The sequence below is a fragment of the Scyliorhinus canicula genome, unplaced genomic scaffold (genome assembly GCF_902713615.1).
Source record: "Scyliorhinus canicula unplaced genomic scaffold, sScyCan1.1, whole genome shotgun sequence".
Taxonomy (NCBI): Eukaryota; Metazoa; Chordata; class Chondrichthyes; order Carcharhiniformes; family Scyliorhinidae; genus Scyliorhinus; species Scyliorhinus canicula.
Window position 1 is genome coordinate 37,817 of NW_024055492.1, and position 20,497 is coordinate 58,313.

Genomic DNA, 20,497 nt, shown 5'->3' on the forward strand with positions numbered 1-20,497 from the left:
ATTCCGCAAACAGCAATCAGATCAGTGACCCATTAATCCAATTGTTCGGAAACCAAAAGTAATTTTATGAGATATATATTTGTATTGGTAAATATTAGAAATAAGGTATCATTTTAGGTGGGGTTGAATTTCATGTTTCTATGCCTGGAACGGACCTAAAGTTAAACTCATGCTGGAAAAGGGTGTTTGTGTGCATGGGGGTTGGTTAAGTTCCAATTATGTTTCTATTGTGAAAGAGAGAGCTATGGGGTGAAGAATAAATACAGTTGCTCAGCAACTAGAAGCCCTGGTAAGGAAAACTTTTTTCCTTTGTTCTTTAGTTTCAGTTGAAAGCAACAACAGTTTGATAGGAAGATAGAGAGGGAACATCTCTCTCAGCTTTGCTGTCTTTCATTGTCTGAAAGTCACACAATAGAGTAATGGTTAAGAAAGCCAGTGACAGAAATCTCAAGGACAGGTACCTAAGGAAACCAGAGAAATGAAATCGTATTTCCAGGGAGTCTGAAGTTATCGGAACTGTTGAAGAAAATAATAGTCAGCACTTCGAGTTTTTGCGAGAGATCCTTTATTTAACACGAAGTTCGTGGGGGGATTAGATAGACCAAAGTCATTCCGAATGTCCCCCCTCTACAGAGGTACGGTAAGCAATTTATATGTTACAGTAAGGAATATCTCGGACAAAAATGCATTCTTTAGATAAGCAGAAAGACAGAAAAAACGAGCAGGCCTTGAGTTCCTCGCCTAAGAAAAATAATTGTCTTCTGTCAGCAAAACAGTGTGCAGCTGTGTGCTTATTTACATTGTATGACCTTCTGACTGTTTCATACAGAACCTCTTGACTAAAAAATAAGGCAAAAGATCCATCATGCTTTGCCAAGTGCCTATTTCCATGAAATATAGTAGGAAACAATGGGCTGTTGATTTAATGTTTATTTGTTAACGTTTTGTTCTCACTGGAATGTTGGAGATTGGGGTGATAGAGGTCTACAAAATTATTGACCTGATAGAGGTCTACAAAATTATGCACATTGAGATTACTGGATACTCAAAGGAGGACACATTAGAAAGAGCTGTGAGTGTAATCAGCACATTGTTCTAATCTGGTTCCTCTGCTCAAAGCCAGACCAGGTCAGAAGCCCCAGGCTTTTAGATATTGAACCATTTTGGTTTTAGTGAAGTCTTTGCTAACCTGATAATAAACTCCAACACATACTCAGATCCTCTTACAATGAAGTTCAACGTACCATTTGCCTTCCTGATCACTTGCTACACCTGCTTTTGGTGACACATGAACAAGGACACCCAGATCCCTCTGGATATCGGCTCTTCCCAATCTCTCACCATTGAAGAAATATTCTACATCTCCAGTCCTCCCACCAAAGAGGATAACTTCACATTTTGTTTGTATTATCATCCATCTGCCATGTTCTTGCCCATTCATTATCCTGTCTAAATCATCTTGAATCCTCCTTGTACTCTCCTCACAATGCATATTCTCACCGAGTTTTGAGTCATCAGCAAACATGGAAATATTGCATTTAGACCCACACTCAAATCATTGATGTAGATTGTGAATAGCTGGAGCCCAAGTACTGATCCTTCCCGTACCTTACTATTCAGTCTGCCAACCTGAAAATGACCTGATTATTCCTACTCTCTGTTTTCTGTGAATCCTCAATCCGTGCCATTATACTCCCCCAAATATTGTTTACTAAACTCCTCTGTGGGAGTTTATCAAAAGTCGTCTGAAGATCCAAATGCACCACATCCATTGGTTCCTCTTATCTATTCTGTATTAATATTCTTAAAAGAAAATCTCCGAGCATTGTTAGGACAGTAGGGGGAGTTCTCACTGCTCTCTGACTAATAGTTTACTCTCAACCAATCTCACTAAAAAAATCACTGGTCATTATCGCACTGCTGATTTTGGAGGCTTACTGTACACAGACATCCAAAGTTGTGAAAGGCACTATATACTACAACGGCACTATAATACCATGTGCGGCATGGTAGCAGAATTGGTTAGCACTGTTGCTTCACAGTACCAGAGTCCCAGGTTCGATTCCCTGCTTAGGGCACTGTCAATGCAGAGTTCTCCCTGTGTCTGTGTTATTTTCCTCCGGGTGCTCTGATTTCCTCCCACAAATCCAGAAAGACATGCTGTTAGGTAATTTAGACATTCTGAATTCTCCCTCCGTGTACCCGAACAGGCGCTGGACTGTGGCGACGAGGGGATTTTCATAGTAACTTCATTGCAGTGTTAATGTAAGCCTACGTGTGACAATAAAGATTATTATTATTATAAATGCAAAGTCTTCCAACTGCAACCCGGTTACTGTGGCTATCAGCAACAGCATAGACACTCCCCTGTTTCATAATGAGCAAGTTTTACTCCTAAATCTGATTAACAGCAGGAATAACTGCAGAATTGGAACATTGCAGTCACTTGTGAACTTGCTGGTGTCTCACAAGGTTGGATGATTGAGTGAATCCCCTCCCACACACAGAGCAGGGGAATGGCCTCTCCCCAGTGTGAACCTGCTGGTGTCTCAGCAGGTTGATGACTCAGTAAATTCCTTCCCACACACAGAGCAGGGGAATGGTCTCTCCCCAGTGTGAACCCGCTGGTGTCTCAGCAGGGCCGATGACTCAGTGAATCTCTTTTCACACACTGAGCAGGTGAATGGTCTCTCTCCAGTGTGGACTCGTTGATGTGTCAGCAAGTGGGATGACTGAGTGAATCGCTTTCCGCACTGGGAACAATTGAAGGGTTTCTCCCCGGTGTGAACCTGCTGGTGTCGCAACATATTTGAAAATCGAGTGAATCCCTTGTCACACTGCGAGCAGGTGAATGGCCTTGTCGCGGTATGACTGTATCGATACATCTCCTGATCCGAGGAATGACAGCTGAATCCCTTCCCAACGCCCCCACATTGTCCAGACAGACCTTCCCTTTTCCGGTCACACGTGTGCCTTCCCATATTGATCGAATAGTTAAATCCAAGTCCATACACTGAAGACGTGTACAGATTGCCTGCGCTGTGAATGCTGCACTCCCCTTCCATATGGCCAATCTTACTGAGTCCTGATCAAGTGACTCGGTTAGATTGATGTGGTGTCTGGGAGTCAGAGCTTCCTGTCTGTGAATCCACTCCTTGTTTAATAATTTATATCAGTAATTCCTGCAAAGAAGAAAATGCAGAAATTGAGGGTGGATAGTTTTCTAACTTTACATTATTTTTGAAGCCACAAAACCTATTCTCCCTTATCTGCGTTCAAATGAGGTCTCTCGCAACATCTGACCCTTTAAATATGCCAAGTACATGTCAGAGCCATGCATGCTCAGTCGGTTCAAGTCACCAACGGAAAGTGTAGGGATTCTATGGATTCTCGTGCCATCATCTCGATGGGAAATAGGAGGGGCCAAGGATAGATCCTTGGGGAACACCATGTTGGAGAGGAAAGGGAGGTAGGAGTGGATGGCCGTTTGCAAAGAAGTTGAGCATCGAGGGTTGTTTTCCCCGGAAGGGTGAGGATGGTGTATTTAAAAGTGAGAGTGGCAAAACAAGAGAGAGAACTGTTAACAATATCAGTTAATGTGGGGAAGTTGGATAGTCAGCGGTTTAGTGAGAATAGGGTCAATGAAGCTGAAGTCAGGGGCGAAATACTCCGATCCCCCGCAGGGTCGGAGATTCGCCCGGGGCCGGCGAAAATCCAGCCCCCGCCGTGGCAGAAATTCTCTGCCACCCAGGAATTGGTGGGGGCAGGAATCACGCCCCACCGATCGGTGTGGAGGGCACGCCTATCGGCGAGCTCCCCGTCGCGATTCTCCGGCCCGCGATGGGCCGAAGCCACGCCGCTGAGAGGCCTCTCCCGCCGCCGTGGTTTTGACCACCTCTGGTGGCGGCGGGAGCGAGCTCCTGGAAGGGGGGGGGGGGTGATCGGACCCTGGGGGGTGCCCCCACGGTGGCCAGACCCACGATCGGAGCCCACCGATCGGCAGGCGGGCCAGTGCTGTGGGAGGCACTCTTTTTTTATCCGTCGCCACCATGGCCTCCACCATGGCGGAGGCGGAAGAGAATCGCCCAGCGCATGCGCCGGTGGTGACGTCAGCGGCAGCTGACGCACCGGCGCATGCGCGAACCGGCGAAGGCCTTTCGGCCAGCCCCGGGCATCAAAGGCGGCTGGCGCCAGTTTTGGCGCCAGTCGACGTGGCGCCAACCATTCCGACGCGGGCCTAGCCCCCAAAAGTGCGGAGAATTTCGCACCTTTGGGGAGGCCCGACGCCGGAGTGTTTGGCGCCACTCCGCTACGCCGGGACTTCCCGCCCCGCCGGGTACGGCAGAATCCCGGCCCAGGTCTCATAAACAAGATGAGATTGAACAGGACATGACAGGAGATCGGAGAGAAACCGGAGATAGATCTGAGTTCACACTCAGACTCAGCTAGTGGAGGGAGGGAAGCAGCAGAGGCAGCTGATCAGATTGTCCACTCACTGTAATTACTTGTGAACTCATTGATGTGTCAGCAGGCTGGATGACTGAGTGAATCTCTTCCCACACTGGGAGCAGGTGAACGGCCTCTCCCCAGTGTGAGTTTTCTGGTGTACAGTGAGGTCAGATGATATCTTGAACCCAGTTCCGCACCAGGAGCACCTGAACGGGTTCTCATCAGTGTGAATACGTTGATGGCGCATCAGTTCCCGGGAACTTTTAAAGCACTTCTCACAGTCTGGGCATTGAAAAGGTCTCTCATCAGTGTGAACACGTTGATGGAGTATCAGAGCCCGAGAACCGTTATAGCACTTTCCACAGTCTGGACATTTAAATGGTCTCTTCTCATTGTGAACTCAGCAGAGTGGATAACTGAGTGAATCCCTTCCCACACTCAGAGCAAGTGAATGGTCTCTCCCCAGTGTGAACTCGCTGGTGTGTCCGCAGGTTTGATGACCTACTGAACCCACTGTCACACACAGAGCAGGTGAACGGCCTCCCCCCAATGTGAGTGCGCTGGTGTTCACTGAGTTGAGATGACAGCTTGCACCCAGTCCCACAGTGACAGCACGTGAACGGTCGCTTGTTGGTGTGAACATGTTGATGGAGTATCAGGTCCCGGCAACATTTAAAGTACTTCCCACAGTCTGGATATTTAAAAGGTCTCTCATCCGTGTGAACTTGCTGGTGGTGTCTTCAACTCAGGTGACCGAGTGAATCCCTTCTCACACTCTGAGAAGGTGAATGGTCTCTTCCCAGTGTGAACGCGTTGGTGTCTCAGCAGGTTGGACAACTGAGCGCATCCCTTCCCACACACGGAGCAGCTGAATGGTTTCTCCCCGCTGTGCACTTGCTGGTGTTGCAGCAGGCTGGATGATCGAGAGAATCCCTTCCCACAATCGGAGCAAGTGAATGTCCTCTCCCCAGAGTGTCTGGGATGATGAATTTCCAGTTGAGATGTGGATCTGAATCCCTCCTCACATTCCCATGGTTTCTCCTCACTGTGAACGCTGCTTTTTCCTTCCATGGTCAAAATTCACCAATATTCAGGTTACGGTGAATTCGGTGACGTTGTCTGATGCTGATGTGATGTTTGATCTGAGTTTCCTGACTGCAAATCCTCCCCTTCTAACTCTGAAATTGATTTAAAACAGAAAAAAGAGAGTGAGAGAGAACCCACAAAAACAGGTTGTGAAATTGAGCTGAATGAATCTGGTAACTTGTGGGGCCGGTACTGGGGAAAAGTGACCAGGAAAACTGTTGAACCTTTTGTGAAAAGTGAACTAGTTTGTTAATGTCCTTCAGGGAAGGGAACCTGCCGCCCGGCCTGAGCCCACACAAGATTCGGGCCTCTGCAAGAACACAAGAAATAGGAGCTGAAGTAGACCATTCGGCCCGTCAAATCTGCTCTGCCATTGAACACGATTGTGGCTGATCTCAGTCTTCAATTCCACTTTTCCGTTAGCTTTCTCTGTCCTTTGACTTCCTGAGAGACCAAAAATCGCACATCTCAGCCTCAAATATATTCACTGATGTATCATCCACAACCCTCTGGGTGAGAGAATTCTCTGCAAGAAACCGAGAAAGAAAGTAAAAAAGAATGAGGGAAAGGGAGACGGAGTGAGAACGGGGGGGGGGGGGCAACAGGTGGCATTGGAGAGGCATTTTCTCGACTGACGACTGAATCACAATTTGACAGAATCTCCTAAATACTTAACCTCCACCACCTTGAGGGACCAGGACAGCAGATGTATGTGAACATCATCACCTGCAAGTTCCCTTCCAAGACACACACTGTCTGATCGTGTCTGACATCCAGTGCTGGATGAAGAAAACTTTCCTCTATTTAAATATTGACTAGACTGAACCCATTCCAGTCCACTAGGCCCACATGACGGTGGCCCGGATGAGTACATTTTTTGGGGTGGAGGACAAATGCGCTAGGTCTGCGGGAGGGCCAGCAAATCACGTCCACATCTTCTGGGCATGCCCAAAACTTAGGAGATACTGGGAGGGATTTGCGGACATCATGTCCCAGGTACTGAAAACCAGGGTGGTGATGAGTCCAGTGGTGGCAGTTTTTGGGGTCTCGGAAGACCCGGGGGTCCAGGAGGAGAGGGAGGCCGACATCTTGGCCTTTGCTTCCGTGGTAGCCCGGCGACGTATACTGCTGGCATGGAGGGACTCAAAGCCCCCAAGGACTGAAGCATGGCTCTCAGACATGTCGACCTTTTTAGGGCTGGAAAAAATTGAGTTTGCCTTGAGAGGATCTGTATTAGGGTTCGCCCGAAGGTGGCAGCCATTCATCGACTTCTTCACGGGGAATTCAATGTTAACGGGGGGGGGGGGTAAATTAGAGTAGGAGGGATAAATAGGCGGGTACTGTTCATGAGAGAGGAGTGGTCTTTATCATAGAATTTACAGTGCAGAAGGAGGCCATTCGGCCCATCGAGTCTGCACCGGCTCTTGGAAAGAGCACCCTACCCAAGGTCAACACCTCCAACCTATCCCCATAACCCAGTAATCGCACTAAGGGAAATTTTGGACACTAAGGGCAATTTATCATGACCAATCCACCTAACCTGCACATCTTTGGACTGTGAGAGGAAACCTGGGCACCCGGAGGAAACCCACGCACACACGGGGAGGATGTGCAGACTCCGTACAGACAGTGTCCCAAGCCGGAATCGAACCTGGGAAACTGGAGCTGTGAAGCAATTATGCTATCCACAATGCTACCGTGCTGCATTTGCACTATGTTTCTACTTTGTGTTGATACTTGCACATTACTGTCTCTAACTGTAACTGTTTACAATGCCAAAAACACCTCAATAAAATGGTTTATTTAAAAAAAAGACTGAACCCATTATCTTCCTGTCCCGGCTACAAACTCCACTCCCTTGCCACCAATTGCATTCCTGTCAAATGTCTGAGGCTGAAGCAGACTGTTCAGAACCCTGGTGAAATATTTCACCCCGAGATGAGCTCTTGATCAGATCCACATCATCACCAAGATTGCCGATCTCCACCTCAGGAACATAGCTCGACTCCACCTTAGTCTCTATTCATCTGCTGCAGGAACCATCATCCATTCTTCTGTTACCTCTCAACCAAATTATTCCAACGCACTCGCAGCCAGACTCCAACATTAAACAACCCCCTCCATCCCATCCCAAACTCTGCTACCCATGTGCTTACTCACACCAGCCCCTGTGCCCACTGAAATGCTTCCTTTTAAAAGACACAAAAAGTTTAAATTTCTCATTCTTCTTTTCATCCATGGTAGTGACCATCCTGATCACTGTAATCTCTTCCACATACATCCCTTTTGAGATCTCTGCACTCATTTAATTCCAGCCATTTGAGAATTCCTGATTTGAATCTCTCCCCCATTACTGCGTTGCCAAGGCCTCAATTTCTGGAATTTCCTCCTTAAAACTCCGACTCACAAACTCACTTTCCTCAGTTAAGATTCTCCTTAAAATCTAATATCTCCTCATGTGGCTCTGTGTCAATTGGTTATTTTGTAATGTTTCTCTGAGCTTTTCTTTGAAAAGTTATATTCTGTTATATTCTAAGTCAGAATATAAATGCGAATTATTGTCACTGCCCTGGACATATATTCTGCCCTATAAATAGGAATTTGTAACTCAGAGTGAAACAGTTTGCTGGATAATCTGTCATGAAGAAACATTTCAAAAATGTTGCCCCCAACATGATGGCGACTGAGCATGCGCTCTGCTGCTCATGCCCCAATAAAGATGGTGGGTGCGCATGCGCACCACTGCCTGTACCAAATAAAGATGGCGGCCGCATAGTCTGGTTTGTAACAAAGCTGCGGCCTCCGTTCAGATCCCCAGGCACCGGTAGGTTATTTTCCGGATTTTCGGTGCAAATAACAAGTTCACGAAGTCCGCCTAACGACCCCCCGAATCGAGCTCTACCTCCGTCCCATCATTCCCACCTTCACGGATTGTGGATCCGAGAACGAACGTTTTTCTGCGTCGCCATTAATCACACTGCGCATGCTTCAGTCAGCTCAGTCCCGCTCCCTCGTTCACGCTGATTGGTTGGAGGACCAGCCGACCGATCCTCTGGTCCCGCCCACTATTAGCTGTCAATCATTTCGCGCATTGTGAGGTGTCAGGTGAAAGGTCAGTGTCGGGGGGCGGGGTTTACAAACCCAGTGCGGCCCCAGACCCGAATGTGAAACAATGAACATTCTCCACTCTCACTGTACGTCACTTCCGGCTTCTCGCCACAAACAACCTCATAGAGACCAGGGGGGAACATAGAACAGTACAGCACAGAACAGGCCCTTCGGCCCTCAATGTTGTGCCGAGCCATGATCACCCTACTCAAACCCACGTATCCACCCTATGCCCGTAACCCAACAACCCCCCCCCCTTAACCTTACTTTTATTAGGACACTACGGGCAATTTAGTATGGCCAATCCACCTAACCCGCACATCTTTGGACTGTGGGAGGAAACCGGAGCACCCGGAGGAAACCCACGCACACAGGGGGAGGACGTGCAGACTCCACACAGACAGTGACCCAGCCGGGAATCGAACCTGGGACCCTGGAGCTGTGAAGCATTTATGCTAACCACCATGCTACCCTGCTGCCCTAAAGACACTGACCCAGTGACAATGTCACTGCATTAGTCACCCAGAGAGACAGGAAAATGTTTTGGGGACATCGGCTCCAATCCATTCAATTAATCAAATCTGGAATTTAAAGTTAATCTCAATGATGGTGACTGAGGGTCACTGAGAAAATCTCCAATGTCACTGGATTAGGTCAAAAAGGCAGAAAGTAGGAAACTAGTTAGTTTAAAGACTGTTGTTGGGAGACTGTTGGAATCCATTATTGAGGAAGCAGTATCTGGACATTTGGAACGTCAAACCGCAATCCATCAGAGTCAGCGTGGTTTTGTGAAGGGTAAATCATGTTTGACTCATTTTGTGCAGTTCTTGGAAGATGTAACAAGCCAAGTGGATAATGGGGTACTGTAGATGTATCCCAGAATACATTTGATAAGGTGTCACACAAAAGGTAATAACGTAAAATCCCACGGGGTTGAGAGATAATATATTAGCTTGGATAGAGGATTGGCTAACCAACAGATAGCAGAGAGTGGGGATTAGATTTATTGACGCATGTACTGAAGAAAAATGTTTTTACCCAGAGGGTGGTGATGGTCTGGAATGCACTGCCTGGCAGGGTGATAGAGACGGGTTGCCTCACATCCTCTGCCTTAAAAATATTCATGATGTGGAGATGCCGGCGTTGGACTGGGGTGAGCACAGTATTCAAGGAAATATTCAAGGACTCTGCTTCCACTGCCTTTTAAGGACGTGAGTTCCTAAGTCTTACAACCCTCAAGAGAATAAAAAATCCTCATCTCCATCTGAAATGGGTGACTCCTTATTTTGCAACAGTGATGCCCTCGTTCCAGATTCTCCCACAAGAGGAAACATCCTCTCCACATCCACCCTGTCAAAACCCCCTCAGGATCTTGTATAGTTCAATCCAGGTTTTACCCAAAACTTCCAATCTGTGTCCTGACTACTTGTACGATCAGTGAATGGAAACAGAGTTTCTTTGTCCACCCGATGGAAATCTGGCATAATCATTTGTCCCTGAATCAAATCTCCCCTCAAACTCCTTCGCTGGAACCATTCTGGTAAATCTCCTCTGCACCTTCTCCAAGAACCTTCACATCCTTCCTGAAGAGTGGTGACCAGAGCTTTAGAAAGATGCACAGAATAGAATTAGAACCATAGAATTCCAACAGTGCAGAAGGAGGCCATTCGGCCCATCGAGTCTGCACCGATTCTCTGAAAGTGCACCCTGCCTAGGCCCACACCCCTACCCTGTCCCTGTAACCCCATAGCCCCACCTAACCTGCACATCCCTGGACACTAAGGGGCAATTTATCAAGGTCAATCCACCTAACTTGCCCTTCTTTAGACTGTGGGAGGAAACCTGAGCACCGGGTAGAAACCCACGCAGACACAGGGAGAAAGTGCAAACTCCAGATACACAGTTACCAAGGCCAGAATTGAACCAGGGTCCCTGGAGCTGTGAGGCAGCAGTGCTAACCACCGTGCCACCAGAAGCATAGTTTCAGTATCAATATTACTGGTGATGAAGCTCAAGATCGAATTTGCTTTGCCAACTACTCTCTTTAATATGTCTTGTAGACATACAAAATCCCTCTTCACCTCTTTCTCTTTCCTCTCAGAGAGGCCAGTTGGGTTTTTGTGACAATCCAGCAGTTTTCATGGTCACTTTTTCCCAGTGCCGGCCCCACAGCCGACCAGAATCATCGAGCTCAATTTCACAACCTGCCTTTGTGTTTTTGTGGGTTCTCTCTCACTCCCTATTTTCTGTTTTTAAATCAGTTTCACAGGGTGTTCGAAGGGGAGGTTTCAAAGTCCAGAAAATCAAACCAAGCATCACATCAGGATCTGACAGAGTCCTCAACTTATCATATCCTGAATATCATCGTACTTTGAACATGGAAGGACAAAGCATCGTTGACAGTGGGGAGAAACCGTACTTGATTTGTGTGTGTGGACGAGGATTTTCTCTATCATCAGGCCTCACAAGCCACAAATGTAGTCACACTGAGGAGAAACCGCGGAAATGTGCGGACTGTGGGAAAGGATTCCCTTCCCCATCAAAGCTGGAAATTCATCGACGTAGTCACACTGGGGAGAGACCATTCACCTGCTCCAAGTGTGGGAAGGGATTCATTGATTCATCGGCTCTGCAAAATCACCAGCGAATTCACACTGGGGAGAGACCGTTCGCCTGCTCCACGTGTGGGAAGAGATTCACTCAGTCATCCACTCTATCCACACATCAGCGAATTCACACTGGGGAGAGACCCTTCACCTGTTCAGATTGTGGGAAGGAATTCACTCGTTCATCCCACCTGCTGAGACACCAGCGAATTCACATCGGGGAGAGGCCATTCACCTGCTCCAAGTGTGGGAAGGGATTCAGTGATTTATCCACCCTGCAGAAGCACCAGCACGATCACTCCAGGGAGAGACCATTCACCTGCTCAGAGTGTAGGAAGGGATTTACTATTTCATCCGACCTGCTGAGTCACCAGCGAGTTCACACTGATGAGAGACTGTTTCAATGTCCAGACTGCGGGAATAGCTATAAAACTTCTGGGAATCTGACACGCCATCAACGTGTTCACACTAACGAGAGACCGTTTAGGTGCTCTCACTGCGGGAATGGGTTCACACAATCATCTCAGCTCACTGTACATCAGCGAACCCACACTGGGGAGAGGCCATTCACCTGCTCCAAGTGTGGGAAGGGATTCACCACTTCATCCCACCTGCTGAGACACCAACGAGGCCACAAGTAACCACAGTGATTGGATTTTGCTGTTACTCACATTCAGGACTGAACCATGTTAATTTGGGTCTCTTTCTGCTGATAACAAACTCCAGCCCATTTACAGGGGCTAATAGTCTGTCTAATAGTCAAATAAATTAGATTTGTGTGAAATATGCAGTGTGTTTAAACTTTCTAATATCTCTGACACAAGTTAGTTTCTTTTGAGGTGCTCTCGCTCGCCCCTGTCTCTTCCATCCTCACCTCCAACAAGAAGTGGGAGGAGCTTGTGGAGCTTCTTTGTGACTGAGATTGAGTAAATCCGATCAGCTGCCTCTGCTGCTTCCCTCCCTTCCACGAGCCTATCGGACCAAACTGTCTCTAAATTTCATCCTTTCCCGAGCCCTGAACCCACATCTTTCTCTAGTTTCTCTCCCATCTCCCCTCATGCCCTCTCAGAGCTCATCTTGCCCATGAGACCCAGCTCCTGCTCCATCGACCCTATTCCCACTGAGCTACTGATCAGCCAACTACCCTGTGTCCACGGATATTGTCAACATTTCTCTCTTCAGGTACTGTCCTTCTGTCTTTCAAATCTGCCATCATCACCCCCTCAATAAAACAAACCCTTGACCCTGCCATCCTGACAAATTACTGCCCCATCTTCAAACTCCCTCTCCTCTCCAAACTCTTTGAACTTGTTGCCACCTCCCAAATCCTTGCCCATCTTTCCCAGAACGCCGATGTTTGAATCCTTTCAATCAGGTCCCTGCCCTGTCACAGTTGTGAAATACAAGAGACAAACAGTGGTTAGCACTGTGAAGCAACATTGCTGACGTCAGGGAAATACCACCAGACAGACCCATCGGAGGAGAAAATCCTACAGAATCATAGAATTTACAGTGCAGAAGGAGGCCATTTGGCATTCGAGCCTGCACCAGCCCTGGGAAAGAGCACGTTACTTAGGCCCGTGCCTCCAGCCTATCCCAGTAACTCCACCTAAACATTTTTGGTCGCACATTGGTTAGCACATTTGCATTACGGGTCCCAGGTTCGATTCCCAGCTTGGGTTGGGTCTGCACATTCTCCCTGTGTCTGCGTGGGTTTCCTCTGGGTGCTCAGGTTTCCTCCCACAAGTCCGGAAAGATATGCTGTTAGGTAATTTGGAAATTCTGAATTCTCCCTCTGTGTATCCGAACAGGTGCCGGTATGTGGCGACTCGGGGCTTTTCACAGTAACTTCATTGCAGTGTTAATGTATGCCTTCTTGTGAAATAAAGATTATTATATTATAAAGGGGCAATTTAGCATGGTCAATCCACCTAACTTGCACATATTTGGACAGTGGGAGAAAATTGGAGCACCCAATGGGAACCATCACAGACAAGGGGAGATTGTGCAAACTCCACACAGTCACCTAAGGCTGGAATGGCTGAAACATCAACACACTGCTCCTGGTAGTCGATGGTAGTGGTTCAATAAATATAATGAGTGGATTAAAAAGTTATGTCACATACAGTAAAAACAGAAAATGCGAGATTAATTCAACAGCATCATAGAATCCCTGCAGTGCAGAAGGAGGCCATTCAGCCCATCAAGATTGCACACACAATTCCGATAAAAGAGCCACCCCACCAAGGCGCAGTTCCACTGACATTTCCCCGTAACACCACTTCACCTTTGGTAACTAAGGGACAATTTAGCATCGGCAATCCATCAAACCGGCACATCTTTGGACGGTGGGAGAAAACTGGAGCACCCGGAGGGAACCCACACAGAGACATGGAGAATGTGCAAACTCAGATAGCTGCAGTGATATCAGAGTGTGGGTGGAGCTGGGCTGTCTGTCTTCCCTGCAGCTATTTGATAAACACCCAGTTCTTAAAGGCACTCTCACATGACAATTCTGAATTCTCCCTCTGTGTACCTGAACAGACACCGGAATGTGCTGACTCGGGGCTTTTCACTGTAACTGCATTGCAGTGTTAATGGAATATCACTTCTGACAATAAAGATTAGTATTTTATTAAGAAAATGTTCCGCCAAATTTGCATCCCGTCCACAATGATTCTCACGGCCGGAAATATGACCCCAACAAATGGGATGAAGCCAAATCTTTAAAAGTCAAAGTCTTTATTTCAAATTGTTGCTGTGCTGTCGGGGAAAAGGGTTAACTTCTCTGCTTGTTTACAAAAGGGAAGAGGAAACATTCACAAAGATTCCCACAGCTTGTGAGCTCCGAAACATAACTTCAAGGCTGATGTTTATCATCAGAGATTGAAACATTTTGGTGCTTTTTCCAATTGTCCCAGTAAATTGTGATTCACACTGAAAGGTTTACTTTCACTCAGTAATTAGAACATTTCACTTTCTCAGCACTGACACTTTGGACCAAATCCCAATTGTTCTCTTCCCTTGTAGCTGGTGTGTGGAGAAGATCATGTTCACTGTAGATCTGTCAGCACAGAAACCGCACTGTGCTTCTGGATAAACTCAGTCTGCAAGTAGATGAATCTTTTAAATATCACCCAAGTGAAGGTCTTCCCCTGACTCTAAGGAGTGAGATGTTCCTGTAGTTGATGCTGTCTCCTCTGTCACTGCTGTTTTTATTGCATCACACATGTTCCATGGACCAGTCTCACAGCACAAAAGGGGAGGGCAGGAAGGTGTGACAGTCGATGGGACTTTCTGTGTGTGAACAGTTCAGCTGGAATTCCATCCTTGCCAGGCACCTTTCTGCTTGCTCAGCAATCAATGGCCTTTTCCAGCTCAAATGATGAGAGTTCCTTGTCCAACTCAACCATGACAGGAAGCTGCAGGAGAGTCAGAGAGAGACTGGGAGATGCCCTTCTCACAGGGGTACAGCTCACTGTTGTGTTCAACCCAGCTCCTCCTCACTCTCTCACCATGACTGACACTGAGCATGCTCAGAGCACACACCCACACTGCACCTGCGCACTGGCCTCATACACTCACTGATAGGGAACTTCCTGCAGCCCGGGGGATTCTGGGTAACACAGCCACCATAGAGCAATTAGTAAACAGGAAGATTCTATTTCGCTCCAAGGGTCTTGACATCTGCCGTGGTCTTTATCCAGCCATGTATGTTCAGCTCACATTGCCCAACACCCAGCCTCTCCTGCACTGGGACACAGGGTTTCCATCACCAAAAATCTGTCCTGGTCCACCCACATCGACGCTACCACCAAGAAAGCACAACAGCGTCTATAGCTCTTCAGGAAACTAAGGACATTTGGCATGACCATACTGACTCTTACCAAATTTTACAGATGCACCAGAGAAAGCATCCTCTCTGGCTGCATCACAGCCTGGTATGGCAACTGCTCGGCCCAAAACCACAAGAAACTTCAGAGAGTAGTGAACGCAGCCTAGTCCATCACACAAACCTGCCTCCCATCCATTGACTCTATCCACACCTCCCGCTGACCTTGGGAAAGCGGGAGCACAATCAAAGGCCCCTCCCACCCAGCTTACTCACTCTTTCAACTTCTTCCTTCGGGCAGGAGATACAAAAGTCTGAGAACACGCACGAACAGATTGGAAACAGCTTCTTTCCCGCCAATACCAGAGTCCTAAACGACCCTCTTCTGGACTGACCTGATTAATACTACACTCCTGTATGCTTCACCCAATGCCTTTGTCTATATATTTACATTGTGTACCTTGTGTTGCCCTATTATGTATTTTTTTTTAGATTACTTTTTTCATGTATAAAATAACCTGTTTGAGCTGCTCTCAGAATAATAATTTTCACTGTACCTCGGTGCACATGACAATAAACAAATCCAATTCATATCGAGGGAGCAATCTGCCTCTCTTGCATTGGTGCACTGCATTTCCCTCATAACACAGAGGCACAGAAAGGTGACAGCACAAAACAAAGGCACTCAACAAATTGTATCTGTGCCAACTTTCTGCAACAGTCACAATCCCCTGTCATTGGCCCTGAACTCTGCAGATATTTTTCTCCTCAAAAGAAACGAACAGCTGGCCAAGGAGCTGGAGTTGGCTATTCAGCCCAGTCTGCTCCACCATTTAATAAGGTCATGGCTGATCTGATAGTAACAGATAGTTGGCCAATTCTCTTTTCAAGGCATCAATTGAATCTGCCTCCACCACATTTTTGAGCAGGGCATTCATGATCCCACATGCAGCACAGAATGTTTTTCTTCACATCATAAAACATAGGAGCAGAATTAGGCCACTCGGCCCATCAAATCTGCTCCGCCATTCAATCATGGCTGATATTTTTCCCATCTCCATTCTCCTGCCTTCACCCCATAACCCCTGATCCCTTATTAATCAAACACCTATCTATCTCTATCTTGAAGACACTCAGTGATTTGACCCCCAAATCATTCTGTGGCAAAGACTTCCACAGATTCACCACACTCTGGCTGAAGAAATTCCTCCTCATCTGTTTTAATTCCTCCTCATCATCTGAGGAAGGAACTGTGCCCCTAAAGCTAGTGAGTCGAAACAAACCTGTTGGACTTTAACCTGGTGTTGTAAGACTTCTTACTCTGTTTTGAAGGATCATCCCTTTAGTCTGAGATTGTGTCCTCTGCTTTTAGTTTTTCCTACAAGTAGAAACATCTTCTCCATGTCCACTCTACCCAGGTCTCGCAGTATCCTGTAAGTTTTAATAAGATCCCCCCATATCCTTCTAAACTCCAACGAGTACAGACCCAGAGTCCTCAACCGTTCCTCATACAACAAGCTCTTCATTCCAGGGATCATTCTTGTAAACCTCCTCTGGACCCTTTCCAAGGCCAACACATCTTTCCTCAAATCCAGGGCCCAAAACGGCTCATAATACTCCAAATGGGGTCTGGTCAGAGCCTTGTATAGCCTCAGAAGTATATCCCTGGTCTTGTATTCTAGCCCTCTTGTAGGATTCGACTGTGTTAGTTTTTTTTTTTCTTTTTTCTTTTTTTTTAAATTTAGATTACCCAATTATTTTTTCCAATTAAGGGGCAATTTAGCATGGCCAATCCACCTACTCTGCACATCTTTTGGGTTGTGGGGGTGAAACCCACGCAAACACGGGGAGAACGTGCAAACTCCACACGGACAGTGACCCAGAGCCGGGATCGAACCTGGGACCTCAGCGCTGTGAGGCGGTTGTGCTAACCACTAGGCCACCGTGCTGCCCTCGACTGTGTTAGTTGAGGGATTTTGAAAAACCATTCAAGGTTACCAGCTGCACTTGCGATTACTGGAACTTATTCGAAATTTGAATTAAAATTTGTCAGGTGCAAACAAGAATTGTTTTATTTGTCTTCTATTGATTACAACTTGAAAGTCATTTAAAAGGCAGTTTGTAGACAATTTGAAGCTTTCAAAGAATCACAGGAATTATCTTCTTAGACAAACAGCTCAAAACATAAAACTTTTAAAAGTCAAAGTCTGAAAATGAAATGTGAATACAGAGAGACAGTGAATAGTTAAGATCAAAGTACAGATGCTTCTAACCTACCAACAAAACCTACCAAAGACAACTGAAGCTACCTACCCCACCATCCCAAAAACTATCCTCCTCAAAAGCTAAAACTAACCCCCCAAAAATTATCCAAAAACGAAACCTAAAATGGCAAAACAAAAACTCTCTAGTTATACATAGAACATAGAACTGTACAGCACAGAACAGGCCCTTCGGCCCTTCGATGTTGTGCCGAGCAATGATCACCCTACTCAAACCCACGTATCCACCCTATACCCGTAACCCAACAGCCCCCCCCCCCCCCCCCCCTAACCTTACTTTTTAGGATACTACGGGCATGGCCAATCCACCTAACCCGCACATCTTTGGACTGTGGGAGGAAACCGGATCACCCGGAGGAAACCCACGCACACACGGGGAGGACGTGCAGATTCCGCACAGACAGTGACTCAACCGGGAATCGAACCTGGGACCCTGGAGCTGTGAAGCATTTATGCTAACCACCATGCTACCGTGCTGCCCTGTTTGATATCTGTCTTAAGTCATCTGATCACACCCCAATATAATCCTACTTGGTTTGGGTTAGACTCAAACACATTTGATTTGACGGCAAGCCGTCCATCTTCAATATGTAACATTACTTCTAATTGTTGCCTATCTGCATACTTGTGCATGTTAAAGAATGCAATATTGTGCTTCATCAAAGCCAGCAAAAACTGGTTTTCAGCTGACTTGACTATTGTAACAATGGAGATTTCATGTTATCTTGTCATGCCATGCTGGACAATGACTTGATAAATGTAAATCAGACTGTCTATTGTAATCTAGTAAAGTGAATTATGCTGCTTCTATGAAATTGTTATGTTATTGTTATTTGATTCGATGTTCTAACTGTCCATTTATTAAAAACAAAGCAACATAGTCCAAAATGTTTCAGCTTGTATAAGTTATGGAATGTGATTCACCCTAATCTCGAGTGGCGTGAGAACAGTAAAACCTTCACTCCTGCCACCTCGTTGCCATGGATTCAGCCCTTGTCCTTGGAGAAATGTAATGAGAAGTGTTTGTCTAATCAGACTTCTGTGATACTTTAAAACTATGCCAATGAATTTGCAGAATATGTGTTTTTTAATCCTTAATATAAAACTGGGGCTTAATATTTACGCTTAAACAGCTATCTTTTACCTATATTAAGTGTATTAGAAATACCTGGCTTCTACGCCTCTCGACATGAATACATTGCTTTTGCCTTCTTAACTGCCGACCGAACCTGCACGTTAACTTTTTTAAAAATATTATTTTTAAAAATTTAGTGTACCCAATTCATTTGTTCCAATTAAGGGACAATTTAGCGTGGCCAATCCACCTACACGGCTCATCTTTGGGTTGTGGGGGCGAAACCCACGCAAACACAGGGATAATGTGCAAACTCCACACAAACAGTGACCCAGAGCCGGGATCAAACCTGGGACGTCGGCGCCGTGAGGCTGCAGTGCACCTGCACGTTAACCTGAAGAGAATCTTGAACAAGGACTCCCAAGTCCCTTTGTGCTTGTGATTTCCTCAGCATTTTCCCATTTAGAAAATAGTCTATGCCTCCATTTCTCCTTCCAAACTGCATAACATCACACCTTTCCACATTGTATTCCATCTGCCACTTCTTTGCCCACTCTCCTAGCCTTGCTCAGCATTGCTTATTTTTCTAATCACTTTAAATGAATGCCCTCTGTTTATAATCTTGCCCTAAATATGACTTTCTAGATCAAACGTCTATTATAGATCCTTAGTTTTAATGTGGTCGACTGCCTTTCCATTTGAGAACTGTTCAATAAAGTTATTAGAATTATTTGTAGCTAGGGCAGCACGTGGAGCAGTGGTTAGCACTGGGACTGCAGCACTGAGGACCCGAGTTTGAATCCCAACCCTGAGTCACTGTCCGTGTGGAGTTTGCACACCCTTCACATGTCTGCATGGGTTTCACCCCCACAATCCAAAGATGTGCAGATCAGGTGGATTGGCCAGGCTAAACTGCCCCTTAATTGGAAAAAAGAAAAAATAATAATTGGGTACTCTGAATTTTTTTTTCAGAAAAGGATTACTTGTAACTTCCCCACCTATCAGTTTTTTTTTGCATTATCCTGAAGTGAGCTTATTTCTATCGGGAGTTAACTGAAGTGTGTTCCTAACCTCTCATTATCAAAATTTCCATTCACCACTTTTCTGTCCACCTGACCCAGTCCACGGCTTTCTCCCTCATTGTCTAAAACACATCAGCAACTTTTGTATAATCCTGGTGCATACATTTAATTTTAAATCATTGATATATACCGGAAAACTGTGGAGCCCCACTGGAAACAGACGTCCAGGCATCATTCAGTCCTGGATGTGACTAACAGCAGCAACAACAGCTGAATCCAAACCCTGCTGCTGCCTGTGAACTTGCTGATGTAGGTGCAGGTTGCTTGACTGAATGAATATCTTCCCACACACGGAGCAATTAAACAGCCTCTCCCCAGGACCGCTCCGACGTGTGGGCCACATTGTAGCACTGTGGTTAGCACTGTTGCTTCAAAGCTCCAGGGTCCCAGAATTATCGGCTTGGCTCACTGTCTGTGTGGAGTTTGCACGTTCTCCACATGTCTGCGTGGGTTTCCTCCGGGTGTTCCAGTTTCCTCCCACAAGTCCAAAAATGTGTAGATGAGGTTAGGTGGGGTTATGGGTTAGGTTGGAGGTATGGGCTTAAGCAAGGTGCTCTTTCCAAGGGCCGCTGCACTCGATGGGCCAAATGCCCTCTTGCACTGTAAATTCTATGATTCTGTTTCAGAACTCGCTGGTGTTTTTGCAGGTTTGGTTTACTTTTAGACCTCTTTTCCAAGTCAGAACATTTAAAAGGTTTCTGGTCAGTGTGAACATGTTGGTGTCTGGTCAGCTGGGATGACTGAGTAAATTTCTTGTCACACATGGGGCAAGATTAGTCTCTGCCCAGTGTGAACTCGCTGGTGTTGCAGAAGCTGGGATGAACATGTGAATCTCTTCCCACACACGGAGCAGGTGAATGGCCTCTCCCCAGTGTGATTGCGTTGGTGTCTCAGTAAATGCATTTTACTTTTAAAGCTCTTCTCACAGTCAGCACATTTAAAAGGTCTCTGATCAGTATGAACAAGTTGGTGTCTCA

The 20,497-nt window shown here is 46.3% G+C and overlaps 1 protein-coding gene across 1 annotated transcript; it reads right to left on the minus strand.

Moving 5' to 3' along the window:
• Positions 1-649: 649 nt before the first annotated feature.
• LOC119960221 (zinc finger protein 329-like) lies at positions 650-20,390 on the minus strand (the record flags this gene model as incomplete). Its single annotated transcript, XM_038787987.1, has 3 exons — positions 650-839; positions 2,602-2,789; positions 20,316-20,390. Coding segments are annotated over 3 exons (453 nt in total), but the record flags the coding sequence as incomplete, so codon positions are not given.
• Positions 20,391-20,497: the final 107 nt, after the last annotated feature.